The sequence below is a fragment of the Mustela putorius genome, unplaced genomic scaffold (genome assembly GCF_011764305.1).
Source record: "Mustela putorius furo isolate JIRA1106 unplaced genomic scaffold, ASM1176430v1.1 tig00003896_pilon_pilon_pilon, whole genome shotgun sequence".
Taxonomy (NCBI): Eukaryota; Metazoa; Chordata; class Mammalia; order Carnivora; family Mustelidae; genus Mustela; species Mustela putorius.
The window spans coordinates 14439201-14454333 of NW_025422045.1; the positions used below are offsets into that span (position 1 = coordinate 14439201).

General features: G+C 37.9%; 1 protein-coding gene across 1 annotated transcript; it reads left to right on the plus strand.

The window, feature by feature from the left end:
* The first annotated feature begins 2879 nt into the window (after positions 1-2879).
* On the plus strand, positions 2880-3828 carry LOC101679282 (olfactory receptor 4Q3). The gene is given in 2 exon segments (XM_004781747.2): positions 2880-3788; positions 3790-3828. Coding segments are annotated over 2 exon segments (948 nt in total).
* The last annotated feature ends 11305 nt before the right edge of the window (positions 3829-15133 follow it).

Here is a 15133-nt window from a genome sequence, read left to right on the forward strand (position 1 = left end):
CATAAAATACAGGTGACTGCCCTTCACATATTATGTTTTCACATTAGGAAATAATCACACTGTTTCTCAGTCATAAATTAAAAGAATGCTTTGGGTTCTACTCTTCCATTTGTATTTTCCCCTTATTTTCAGAAAACTTTCAATTTTTTTTTTTTTCAGTTTACCAATATGTGTTTCTTTTTTTTTTTTAAATTTTTTATTTTTTATAAACATATATTTTTATCCCCAGGGGTACAGGTCTGTGAATCACCAGGTTTACACACTTCACAGCACTCACCAAATCACATACCCTCCCCAATGTCCATAATCCCACCCCCTTCTCCCAAACCCCCTCCCCCCGGCAACCCTCAGTTTGTTTTGTGAGATTAAGAGTCACTTATGGTTTGTCTCCCTCCCAATCCCATCTTGTTTCATTTATTCTTCTACCCACTTAAAAAAAAATTATTTATTTTTTATTAATTTTCAGCATAACAGTATTTTTTTTTTTTTTTAGTATTCATTATTTTTGCACCACACCCAGTGCTCCATGCAATCTGTGCTGGTCTTAGATTCTTCCTAGTTTTCCAAAGATGAGGTTTGAATATAGATGCAGGATTTTAATGAGAGCTTGATCTCATTTAATTAAACATCTTAGATAATTGGAAAGAACATCAGAATGCCATCTCCATATGAAAATTTACAATCCTTGGTATATCCAAAGAAGATTAAAAAATTTCCATTGTTTCGAGCTCAAGTAGGGCTGTAAATATGACAGCAAATGGTTTCCTGTCTGTTTTGCTTTGTTTTGTTTTCCAAAGGATTCTAGAGAGTGAGGTGGCTCCTTCCATTATCTATCAGATTGTAGAATCTATAGACCGGTGAATGTGATGGTCACATATGTGGTGTTACCAAGACATCCAAAAGTTCCTTGGGCCCCAAATCTCTCTCGCTTGCTTTTCTTGAAATACTGTATAAAGTGAAATTTCTTGGTAAGAAGGATTTTTCTTTTTGGGATATCTGAATAACTATCACATCACTTCCTTGACTGATTTGGAAGAACCAAGTGCAACCTGGAATAGGTAAATGGGATTGAGGACAGAAAAATACAAATTTTTTCTCACTCAATATACCAAGAGCTAGTTCTAGATTGAAAGTATACTAATCTAGGCAGAGAAACATCTGTTAATTCTTCACTGCTTCAAGGCAAGGAATGTGCCAATGTTCTCTAATTTTTTATTTGTAATCTGAGATATTCCCACCCAATATCTGGAATGAATGTAAATATAGAGCAGGAGGAAATGGATGAAACAATATCTTAGTGTAAACTTTACTTCTTTTAAGTGTACCTGTATTTGTTAAAAAGTCCAAAACAGCATAATTCATATTCCCAGATTATCCTCTCCTATGAAATGGGTCATGGTGAGCTTCTTTTGTGCGTTGCAGCCACTGTTCTACTTATCTTCAGTCCGATGATTTCTTTAACTTTAGAGATAAATATTTTATTTCCTCTTGCCTATTCTCTCCAAAATTCCCGTGTTCCGTCACCTGGGATAAATAAATGTAAAGAACACAAGCTTTCTGTCTTTTCTAAATGATTTTTTTAAATGTAATGTTAGTCACTATATATATAACATTAGTTTTTGATGTAGTGTTCCAAGATTCATTGTTTGCATATAACACCCAGTGCTCCATGCAATACATGCCCTTCTTAATACTCATCACTAGGTGAATTCAGCCCCCCACCCCCCTCCACTTTAAAACTCTGTTTTATTCTTGGAGTCTATAGTCTCTCATGATTTGTCTCACCCTCTGATTTCCACCCCTTCATTTTTCCCTTCCTTCTCCTAAATGATTTGTTTCCTAATTTGTGTGTTCTTAATAACTTCTAACTTTTGTACAGCATAGTGATTTATAATACAAAGCATTCTTCTTTCAATATGATAAATTATCATGCAGTAAGCATTGTGGTATGAGTACAAAGATGAATAAGAAATACCGCCTCTGGGCTCTGGGTGACTCAAGTTGTTTAAGCATCTAACTCCTGGTATGGGCTCAGGCTCTGAACTCTGCATGGAGTTTCCTTGAGATTCTCTCCTCTCTCTGGACCTTTCCCCCAACTCTTTCTCTCTTAAATAAATAAATAAATCTTTAAAACAAACAAAAGAAATGTTGCATTACTTTCGGAGACTTAGGTAATTTTTTATGTAGGTATATTTTGTTCATGAACAGATTATATTTTATTCTCAAAACAATCTTGGAAGATATTATTATCCCTATATTATATTGAATAAACAAGAAAACTCAGGTTTGATACCTTGCCTAAAGTCACTGCATTGGTGAGTAGTAGAGCTGCGCATTGGATCTAGATACTTCATTCCAGGACACTTGCTCTTAGAGGTTACAATAAAAAAAAAAAAAATGGAATGAGGGCACCTGGGTGGCTCAGTGGGTTAAGCCTTTGCCTTCGGCTCAGGTCGTGATCTCAGGATCCTGGGATTGAGCCGTGCATCAGGCTTTGCTCAGCTGGGTGCTTGCTTCCCCTCCTCTCTCTGCCTGCCTTGATGCTGACTTGTGATCTCTGTCTGTCAAATAAATAAAATATTTTAAAAAAATGGAATGATTTTCATGTTCTCATCACATCATGTGCAGTTCATTGTCTTCCTCCCTCCCTAGTTTGCTGCAAATGCAACTTAAAAGTATTATAGGAAGGAAGAGTCAGAAGGTATGCAAACTTCCTCTTTCAATTCATACAAGAATGTATATTTCCTACCTCACAGACCTTATGTTTTTCATCTTGCAGTATGATTCTATAAACATAATCTCAAAATCTTATAATTCATATATATTGCCATTTCCAATTTGATTCTTTTTTCTCTAGGTCACTTGGTATTCTTGACTTTATGAAAAAAAGAAATGACTCCAAGGTGACAGAATTTGTTCTTCTGGGCCTATCATCCTCCTGGGAGCTACAGCTGTTTCTCTTCTTAATATTTTTGTTATTTTATGTGACTGTTGTTCTTGGAAACCTTCTGATAATGGTGACAGTGCGAGCTGATGCCCGCCTGCTCCAATCTCCTATGTACTATTTTTTGGGCCATCTGTCCTTCATTGATCTATGCCTGAGCTGTGTTACTGTGCCTAAGATGTTAGGAGATTTTCTACAGCAAAGGAAGATCATCTCTTTTTCAGGATGCTTGGCCCAGATCTACTTTTTGCACTTTCTGGGAGCCAGTGAGATGTTTCTGCTGACAGTCATGGCCTATGATAGGTACGTTGCCATATGTAATCCTTTGCACTACCTGACAGTCATGAACCGCCAGCTGTGCTTTCAGTTGGTTTTTGCCTGTTGGTGTGGGGGATTCATCCACTCTATCACACAGGTCGCGCTGGTGATCCAGCTGCCCTTCTGTGGCCCCAATGAACTGGACAACTTCTACTGTGATGTCCCACAGGTCATCAAGCTACCGTGCATGGACACATATGTAGTAGAGGTGCTGATGGTCTCTAACAGTGGTCTGCTATCTCTCGTTTGTTTCTTGGTCTTGCTATTCTCTTATGCCATCATCTTGATCACCCTCAGAACTCACTTCTGCCAAGGCCAGAGCAAGGCACTCTCTACCTGTGCCTCCCACCTAACAGTGGTCAGCCTGATCTTTGTGCCATGTGTTTTCATCTACCTGAGGCCTTTCTGCAGCTTCTCTGTGGATAAAGTGTTCTCCGTCTTTTACACAGTGATCACTCCAATGTTGAACCCTCTCATCTACACACTCAGAAATGCTGAAATGAAGACGGCTATGAGGAAGCTGAGAAAAAAAGCATGTGGCATCCTTCTGCCATATTAAAGGATGAACAGGAAGAGGTGATTTAGATAGCATAACTTTCTTGGGACATCCTTAACTCATCCTATACATGGGTATATGCATGAAACCAATTCCATGACTTTGGCATAAAAACCAGCATCAAAATTTTAATGCATTGCTGCTGATTGCTATTGAGGCATGGTGACTTTGTTGGGTGTTAAATATTAAGAAGCGGAGCTTATTGGCTCAGAAATTGAATGGTAGGTTCAAGAGGACACCTTGAAAGATCAACCCTTCTACCCTTTGTCTCTAACAAGTCTTCTTTGATTTATGTCATTTCACTTTTAAATTCTCTTCAAATGAAAGAAGGTATCCTATCTCCTTTTTTGTCTTCCTCATCTGGGTGTAACAACTCCCATGCCAGGAGGTTCCTTCTGATGTCCATCAGAGTCTCTTCTGAAGCAGTGTAAGTCCCTTTTGTCCTGTCTCCAAGAAAGCCTGAAAACAGAGCTAACCACCCTACCTATTAAAGTTTACCTAGGGACTGCATTATATATTGTGCCAAATTTTAGAAATGCACTTGAGTTCAGTATAGGTAAGTGAGCATGCTCTTTGTGAAGTTTACATGTGAAGGCAAGAAAGCCTGGGAGTGCCAGGTGTTGGAAACTCCCAGTTTTCTTCCCTGAAGGCTTCTCTAGAAGAGATATCCTATTCTCCTAGAATTTCTTTAAGTGGAGTTACAGCAGGGGATAAGTGTATAAGCTGGCTCTTCAACTGGTTGTTATATTTAAGAGCTCTGACCTGTAAAGGGAGAGGAAAAAAAAAGAAAACTGTAGTTTAAAGTACTCATAGTTAATACCTTTAAGTCTCAAAGATAGATATATAAGTAGGTAATATTTTACAAATGAGCTGGGATTTCTTTTTTTTTTTAATGATTTATTTATTTTACATAGAGGAAGAGAGAGAGAGAGAATCTCAGGCAAACTCCTTGCCTAGTGTGGAGTCCAATGAAGCATTCAACCGCACAACCCTGAGATCATGACATCAACTCAAGTCAAGAGTTTGGTAGTCAATCCACTGAGCCATCTAGATGTCCTGAACTCAGATTTCTTAAGTGACTTTCACAAGATTACTCAAAAGAAGTATGATCACACAAGAAATATAGGAATTTTGGATAATTAAGATTGAACTAATATTTTTCTTTCCAGAAAGTCTTTGTCTTAATTAGATGGACTAATTACATATTTTCTACTTTATCTACAGATCTCCAGATTTAGGAGATCACTAAGAAGATACACAAAAGCATTTATATTTTAAGGTTATCTATTTCTGACATTAGGATCTTTGAACCTTCTTATGTCTATGGAAATGTATTAATTCTGTTCACTAAACAATAATATAATGGTGGGCTTTTAGCAATATTTTTATATTTGCTCACTTATTTCCTAGTCAGTTGTGATGGAGAGGCTTTTAAAATTACTTAGCTGAAAAACATAACTCAAGAAAAGAATATCTTAAACTCCACCAAATAATAGGATTGCTAGGTAAATTGCAATACCTGTGCTCATGTAAGAGCTTGGATGATTTCTTACTAAGATGAGTGGGAAGGGGTAGGCATCCCTGTGTGCATCACACTTTCCTAACCATCCCTGGTATGGATCACATTCTCCTCTTTCACTCCACAGCATTTCTATTGAAGTCTTTTGCCTATAGAAGGAGAGAGGACACTGTCAGCCAGAGAGTAGTTGTATGAGTTGATTTAAGTGGTACTGTGTAGTCAGCAAGGCACATTGCAGGGACCTGAAACTCCAAGCTTTCTTTATATATTAATAGGCCACGACATCCTTTTTTCTAATGTCCCTCTTTCATAGCAAAATTTAGAGTCTTGGGATATCATTTGATTTGTCCTGTTGATATCTGGGATTGGTAGCATTATATCCAGAAAAACAAGAATTATGTATATTCCCTTTGGCATTTTCAATACTTACTTAATCAATTATCTATTAAAATTCTCTTTATTAATAAGCTGCTAACATTTCTGTTTGTCAGACTGTACATGAATGCTATTCATCTCCAGAGTTCCCTTCTCTAAAGCCCTGAGAATATTTCCAGGGCTGGCCTGAGCTTTTCCTTTGGTGCTATTCTCCTGAGGGCAATGCCTACACTGGTATGGGAACTTTTAGGCTGAGGGCACTGTGTGTAAACTGAGTGGACAAGTCCATTTTCTTTTCTTCTTATTTATTTATTTATTTATTTATTCATTTATTTATTTTCAGCATAACAGTATCATTATTTTTTTTACCACACCCAGTGCTCCATGCAATCCGTGCCTCTATAATACCCACCACCTGGTACCCTGACCTCCCACCCCCCCACCACTTCAAACCCCTCAGATTGTTTTTCAGAGTCCATAGTCTCTCATGATTCACCTCCCCTTCCAATTTACCCCAACCCCCTTCTCTCTAACTCCCCATGTCCTCCATGATATTTGTTATGCTCCACAAATAAGTGAAACCATATGATAATTGACTCTCTCTGCTTGACTTATTTCACTCAGCATAATCTCTTCCAGTCCCGTCCATGTTGCTCCAAAAGTTGGGTATTCATCCTTTCTGATGGAGGCATAATACTCCATAGTATATAAGGACCACATACATGAGAGACCTCTTGTATTGGGATCTAGAACCAAGAGAAGAGGTAGGCTGGGGACTGAGGGTCAAGCTTGGTCTTTCCACACTGCCATGTCTGGTGTAGAAATTCAAGGAGCCTGAGGATTTTATTTCATTTTATTTATTAAATTTCAATTTAAATTCTAGTTTGTTAACATACAGTACAATATTGGCTTCAGGAGTAGAATTCAGTGATTCATCACATACATACAATACCTAGTGAAGGAGCCTAAGAATTTTTCTCTCTTTTTAAAAAGATTTTATTAAAAAAAATTATGTAATCTCTATCCCCTTGTGAAGTTCAAACTCACAACCCTGAGATATAGTGTCACACGCTCTACCAACTGAGCCAGCCAGGTGTCCCAGGAAGTGAAATTTTTTAAAGTAATCATTTTATAGATGGTAAGCACATAGAGAATAAGCACTTGTCAAACTTTCCAGACAAAGTGATAGCCTTGGAAGTAAAACATATATGTTGTTAAAATTGATCCATTAAAACATGAATAAAGTAAACTAAAGTAGTTTCAAAATTTTTTTCCATGTCAAAAATTTATGTCACATACATATTATTCTGTATTTTCTTTTAATTGCATTTTACCCCGTATTTGATGGACAGTGTCTGAAACAGTTGAGTAAAAGGGAAAATACGGAATATCCCAACTTTATTATATTTTTCTTTTTCTTAAAATTTCATTTTATTTTATTTTTTTATTTTTTGCTTTTTTCCCATTTATTTATTTTCAGCATAACAGTATCATTATTTTTTCAACACATCCAGTGCTCCATGCAATCCGTGCCCTCTATAATACCCACAAACTGGTACCCCAACCTCTCACCCCCCCTGCCACTTCAAACCCCTCAGATTGTTTTTCAGAGTCCATAGTCTCTCATGGTTCACCTCCCCTTCCAATTTACCCCAACTCCCTTCTCTCTAACACCCCTTGTCCTCCATGATATTTGTTATGCTCCACAAATAAGTGAAACCATATGATAATTGACTCTCTCTGATTGACTTATTTCACTCAGCATAATCTCTTCCAGTCCCATCCATGTTGCTACAAAAGTTGGGTATTCATCCTTTCTGATGGAGGCTAATACTCCATAGTGTATATGGACCACATCTTCCTAATCCATTCGTCCGTTGAAGGGCATCTTGGTTCTTTCCATAGTTTGGCAACCGTGGCCATTGCTGCTATAAACATTGGGGAACCGATGGCCCTTCTTCTCACAACATCTGTATCTTTGGGGTAAATATCCAGGAGTGCAATTGCAGGGTCATAGGGAAGTTCCATTTTTAATTTCTTGAGGAATCTCCACACTGTTCTTCAAAGAGGCTGCACGACACTTGCATTCCCATCAATAGTGGAAGAGGGTTCCCCTTTCTCCACATCCTCTCCAACACATGTCGTTTCCTGTTTTTTTTTTTTAATTTTGGCCATTCTAACTGGTGTAAGGTGATATCTCAATGTGGTTTTAATTTGAATCTCCCTGAGGGCTAGTGATGATGAACATCACCAAGACAGCATGGTACTGGCATAAAAACAGACACATAGGCAAGTGGAACAGAGAAGAGAGCCCAGATATGGACCCTCAACTCTATGGTCAATTAATCTTCGACAAAACAGGAAAAAAATATACAATGGAAAAAAGACAGTCTATTCAATAAATGGTGCTGGGAAAACTGGACAGCTATATGTAGAAGAATGAAACTCGACCATTCTTTTACACCGTACACAAAGATAAACTCAAAATGGATAAAAGACCTCTGCAAAGAAGACATCCAGATGGCGAACAGACACATGAAAAAGTGCTCCATATCACTCGGCATCAGGGAAATACAAATCAAAACCACAATGAGATATCACCTCACACCAGTCAGAATGGCTAAAATCAACAAGTCAGGAAATGACAGATGCTGGCGAGGATGCGGAGAAAGGGGAACCCTCCTACACTGTTGGTGGGAATGCAAGCTGGTGCAGCCACTCTGGAAAACAGCATGGAGGTTCCTCAAAATGTTGAAAATAGAACTGCCCTATGACCCAGCAATTGCACTATTGGGTATTTACCCTAAAGATACAAATGTAGTGATCCAAAGGGACACATGCACCCGAATGTTTATAGCAGCAATGTCCACAATAGCCAAACTATGGAAAGAACCTAGATGTCCATCAACAGATGAATGGATCAAGAAGATGTGGTATATATACACAATGGAATACTATGCAGCCATCAAAAGAAATGAAATCTTGCCATTTGCAACAACATGGATGGAACTAGAGCATATCATGCTTAGCGAAATAAGTCAAGCAGAGAAAGACAACTATCATATGATCTCCCTGATATGAGGAAGTGGTGATGCAACATGGAGGCTTAAGTGGGTAGAAGAAGAATAAATGAAACAAGATGGGATTGGGAGGGAGACAAACCATAAGTGACTCTTAATCTCACAAAACAAACTGAGGGTTGCCGGGGGGAGGGGGTTTGGGAGAAGGGGGTGGGATTATGGACATTGGGGAGGGTATGTGATTTGGTGAGTGCTGTGAAGTGTGTAAACCTGGTGATTCACAGACCTGTACCCCTGGGGATAAAAATATATGTTTATAAAAAATAAAAAATTAAAAAAAAAAAAAAAAAAAAAAAAAAAAGACCTCAATGTGAGACAGGAATCCATCAGACTCCTAGAGGAGAACATAGGCAGTAACCTCTTCGATATCAGCCACAGCAACTTCTTTCAAGATATGTCTCCAAAGGCAAAGGAAACAAAAGTGAAAATAAACTTTGGGGACTTCCTCAAAATCAAAAGCTTCTGCACAGCAAAGGAAATAGTCAAGAAAACAAAGAGGCAACCCACAGAATGGGAGAAGATATTTGCCAATGACAGTACAGACAAAAGCTTGATATCCAGGATCTATAATGAACTCCTCAAACTCAACACACACGAAACAGGCAAACTTCAAAAAATGGGCAGAAGATATGAACAGACACTTCTCCAATCAAGACATACAAATGGCTATCAGACACATGAAAAAATGTTCATTTTATTTTTTTAGTGTTCCAAGATTCATTGTTTATGCACCACACCCCATGCTCCATGCAATACGTGCCCTCCATAATACTGAAAAGAAACAAAATTTTAAAAAACCCAAAAAACAAAAAACAAAAAACCTCCAGGCCCTCCCAACATCCAACCCCCCCGTCAAAACCCTCAGTTTGTTCCTCAGAGTCCACAGTCTCTCATGGTTCATCTCCCCCTCTAATTTTCCCCCAACTCACTTCTCTCCTTCACCCAATGTCTTCTGTATTATTCTTTATGTTCCACAAGTAAATGAAGCCATATAATAATTGATTCGCTCTGCTTGACTTATTTCACTCAGCATAATCTCCTTCAGTGCCATCCATGTTGATACAAAAGTTGGTTATTTATCCTTTCTGATGGAGGCATAAGACTCCATTGTATATATGGACCATATCTTCTTTATCCATTTGTTGGTTGTAGGGCATCTTGGCTCTTTCAACAGCTTGGCGACTGTGGCCATTGCTGCGGTAAACATTGGGGTACAGATGGCCCTTCTTTTCACTACATCTGTATCTTTGGGGTAAATACCCAGTAGTGCAATGGCAGGGTGATAGGGTAGCTCTATTTTTAGTTTCTTAATGAATCTCCGCACTGTTTTCCAAAGTGGCTGCACCAACTTGCATTCCCACCAACAGCGTAAGAGGGTTCCCATTTCTCCTCATCCTCTCTGATATTTGTTTACTGTCTTGTTAATTTTGGCAAGATTTTATTTCTTTTAACTGCATAGTATTCCATTATATATATATATACCACATCTTCTTTATCCATTCATCTGTCAATGGACAGCTAGGTTCTTTCCATAGTTTGGCTATTGTGAACATTGCTGCTGTAAACATTCGGATGCATGTGCCCCTTTGTATCTTTAGGGTAAATACCCAGTAGTGTGATTCCTGGGTCATAGGATAGATCTATCTTCAACTTTCTAAGGATCCTCCATACTATTTTCCTGAGTAGCTATTCTCTGCTGGCATTCCTACTGACAGTGTAGGAATGTTTCTCCTCATCCTCGCCAGCATCTCTTGTTTCCTGACTTGTTAATTTTAGCTGTTCTGATTGATGTGAGGTGGTATCTCATTGTGGTTCTGATTTGTATTTCCCTGATGTCAAGTGATGTTGAACATTTTTTCATGTGTCCTTTGGCCATTTGTATGTATTCTTTGGAGGAATGTCAGTTCATGTCTTCTGCCCATTTCTTTTTTTCTTTTTTAAAAGATTTCATTTATTTACTTGACAGAGATTACAAGTAGGCAGAGAGGCAGTCAGAGAGAGAGAGGGAAGCAGGTTTCCTGCTGAGCAGAGAGCCTGATGTGGGTTTCTATCTCAGGACCCTGGGATCATGACCCAAGTAAAGGCAGAGGCTTTATCCCACTGGCCACCCAGGAGCCCCTCTTCTGCCAATTTCTTGATTGGATTATTCTTTGAGTGTTGAGCTTGTAAATTCTTTATAGATTTTGGATACTAGCCCTTTATCTAATCTGTCATATGCAAATATTTTCTCCCATTCTGTCTGTTGTCTTTTGGTTTTGTTGACAGTTTCCTTTGTTATGTAGAAACTTTTAATATTGATGAATTCCCAATGGTTCATTTTTGCTTTTGTGTCTCTTCCCTTTGTAGACAGGTCAAGCAAGAAATTACTGTGGCTGAGGTTGGAGAGATTGCTACCTGTGTTCTTCTCTAGGATTTTGATGAATACCTGTCTCACCTTTAGATCATTCATTCATTTTGACTTTATGTTTCTATATGCTGTAAGAAAATGATCCAGTTTCATTTTTTCTGCATGTGGCTGTCCAGTTTTCCCAAAACCATTTGTTGAAGAGACTTGTCTTTTCCCCAATGTATATTCTTTCCTGCTTTGTAGAAGATTAGTTGGCCATAGCATTGAAAGTATATTTCTGGGTCTCTATTCTGTTCCATTGATCTGTGTGTTTGTTTTTGTGCCATACCATACTGTCTTCATGATTATAGCTTTGTAATATAGCTTGAAGTCTGGCACTGTGATACCCCCAGTTTGGTTTTCTTTCTCAACATTCCTCTAGCTATTTGGTGTCTTTTCTTGTTTCATACACATTTTAGGATTATTTGTTCCAGCTCTGTGAAAAATGTCAATGGTATTTTACTAGGGATTGCATCAAATGTGTAGATTGCTCTGGGTAGCATAGACATTTTAATGATATTTATTCTCCCAATCCATGAACATGGAATATTTTTCCATTTCTTTGTGTCTTCCTCTATTTCTTTCAAAGGTGATCTATAGTTTTTAGAGTACAGATCCCTTACCTCTTTGGTTAGGTTTACTCCTAGGTATCTTATGGCTTTTGGTGCAATTATAAATAGCATCAGTTCCTTAATCTCTCTTTCTTCTGTCCTGTTGTTAGTGTGTAGAAATGCAACTGACTTCTGTGCATTAATTTTACATCCTGCCACATTGCTCAATTGCTGTATGAGTGCTAACAATTTTGAGGTGGAGTCTTTTGGGTTTTCCATATAAAGTATCATGTCATCTGGGAAGAGTGAGAGTTTGACTTATTTGCTAATTTGAATGCCTTTTATTTCTTTTTTTGTTATCTGAATGCTGGGGCTAGGACTTCTAGTATATGTTGAACAGTGATGAGTGTGGGCATCCCTGTCATGTTCTTGATAGAGAAAAAGGTCTCAGCTTTTCCCCATTGAGAATGATATTTGCTGTGGGCTTTTCCTAGATGGATTTTATGATATTGAAATATGTTCCCTCTCTCCCTACACTGTGAAGAGTTTTATTCAGGAAAGAATGCTGTACTTTGTCAAATGCTTTCTCAGCATCTATTAGAAGATTGTATGGTTCTTGTCTATTCTTTTATTTGTGTAGTGTATCTCTTTGATTGATTTGCAAATATTGAAACACACTTGAGTTCCAAGAATAAATCCCACTTGGTCGTGGTGGATAAGCCTTTTAATGTACCATTAGATCCTGTTGGCTATTATCTTGGTGAGAATTTTTGTATTCATATTCATCAGGGATATTGGTCTGTAATTCTACTTTTTTATGGGGTCCTTGTCTAGTTTGGGGATCAAGGTAATGTTGGCCTCATAGAACAAGTCTGGAAGTTTTCCTTCACTTTTATTTTTTGAAGCAACTTCAATAGAGTAGGTATTAATTCCTCTTCAAATATTCAGTAGAATTCCTCTTGGGAAGCCATTTGGCCCTGGACTCTTTTTTGGGGGAGGTTTTTTATTACTGCTTCAATTTTCTTACAGGTTATTGTTCTGTTCAGATTTTCTCTTTCTTCCTGTTTCAGTTTTGGTAGTTTTTTTTTAAAGATTTTATTTATTTATTTGAAAGAGAGAGAGTGAATGAGAGAGAGCATGAGTAGGGGAAGAGGGAGAAGCAGACTCCCCTGCTGAGCAGGGAGCCTGATGTGGGGCTCGATCCCAGGACCCTGGGATCCTGACCTGAGTCAAAGGTAGTTGCTTAACTGATTGAGCTACTCAGGCATCCCACAGTTTTGGTAGTTTATAAGTTTCTAGGCATGCATGAATTTCTTCCAGATTGCCTAACTTGTTGGCATATAATTGCTCATAATATGATCTTAAAGTTGTATTTCCTTGGTGTTGGTATAGATCTATTTTCTTTCGTTCATGACTTTGTTCATTTGGGTCCTTTCTCTTTCTCTATGATAAATCTGGTGAGGAGTTTATTAATCTTATTAATTCTTTCAAAGAACCAGCTTTTTTTTTTTTTCATTGACCTGTTCTACCGTTCTTCTGATTTCCATTTCATTGTTTTCTGCTTTAGTCTTTATTATTTTTCATCTTCTGCTTGGTTTAGGTTCTATTTGCTGTTTTTTTTTTTTTTTCAGCTCCTCTGGTATAAGGTTAGCTTGTGTATTTGAGATTTTTCTAATTTTTGAGAAAGGCTTGTATTGGTATAAACTCCCTCTTGGGACCACCTTTGTTGTATCCCAAGTTTTTGAACAGTTGTGTTTTCATTTTCCTTTGTTTCCATAAATTTTTTTTTAGATTTTATTTATTTATTTGACAGACAGAGATCACAAGTAAGCAGAGAGGCAGGCAGAGAGAAAGGGGGAAACAAGCTCCCTGCTGAGCAGAGAGCCTGATGTGGGGCTGGATCCCAGTACCCTGAGATCATGACCTGATCCAAAGGCAGAGGCTTTAACCCACTGAGCCACCCAGGTGCCCCTCCATGAATTTTTTAAAAATGTTTCTTTAATTTCCTGGTTGACCCATTCATTCTTTAGTAGGATGCTCTTTAACCCCTGAGTGTTTGAGTTCCTTTCAAATTTCCTCTTGTGATTGATTTCAAATATCAAAACATTGTGGTTTGAAAACATGGAGGGAATAAGCCCAATATTTGGGTATTGGTTGAAAGCCATTATGTGACCTATTTTGGAGAAAGTTCCATGTGCATTCAAGAAGAATGTGTTGCATGGAGCACTGGGTGTGGTGAAAAAATAATGATACTGTTATGCTGAAAATAAATAAATTTTTAAAAAAAGAAGAATGTGTATTCTGCTGCTTTAAAATGGAATGTTCTGTATAAATCTGTGAAGTCCATCTGATCCAGTGTATCATTCAAAAACCCTTGTTTCCTTGTTGATCTTCTCCTTCAATGATCTGTCCCTTGCTGTCCCCAGTATTCTGCTGCTTTAAAATGGAATGTTCTGTATAAATCTGTGAAGTCCATCTGGTCCAGTGTATCATTCAAAACCCTTGTTTCCTTGTTGATCTTCTCCTTCAATGATCTGTCCCTTGCTGTGAGTGGGGTGTTGATGTCCTCTGCTATTAGGTATTATTATAAATCTATGTCTTTAATTTGGTTATTAATTGGTTGATTTAATTAGCTGCTCCCAAATTAGGAGCATAAATATTCACAATTGTTAGGACTTCTTGTTAAATAGACACTTTCAATGTGATATAGGGTCCCCTTCATCTTTTCCTACAGTCTTTGGTTTAAAATGTGATTTTTCTGCTATAAGGATTGCAATCCCAGCTTTTTCTTAAGGTCCATTGGCATGATAAATTGTTCTCTACCACCTCACTTTCAGTCTGAAGGTGTCTTTAGGTATAAAATGAATCTCTTGTCTACACCATATGGATGGATCTTGTTTTTCTATCCAATCTGATATTCTGTATCTTTTGATTGGAGCATTTAGCCCATTTACATTCAGAGTAACTATTGGAAGATATGAATTCAGGGCCATTGTATTACCTATAAAGTCCCTGTTTCTGTAGATTGTCTCTGTTTCTTTCTTGTCTGTGTTACTCTTGGGCTCTCTCTTTGTTTATAGGATCCCCTTAATATTTCCTCCAGGGTTGGCTTGGTGGTCAACTACTCTCTCAGTTTCTGTCTGTTCTGGAAGCTCTTTATCTCTCCTTCCATGCTGAATGACAGCCATGCTGGATAAAGCACTCTAGGCTGCATTTTTTTCTTTTCTCAGTTAGTACCCTGAATATTATCATACCACAATTTTCTGGTCTGCCAATTCTCTATGGATAGGTTTGATGCAGTCTAATCTTCCTACCCCTGTAGGTTAGGAACCTCTTGTCTGGAGGTGCTTTTAGGATTTTCTCTTTATCTCTGAAATTTGCAAACTTCACTATTATATGTTAGG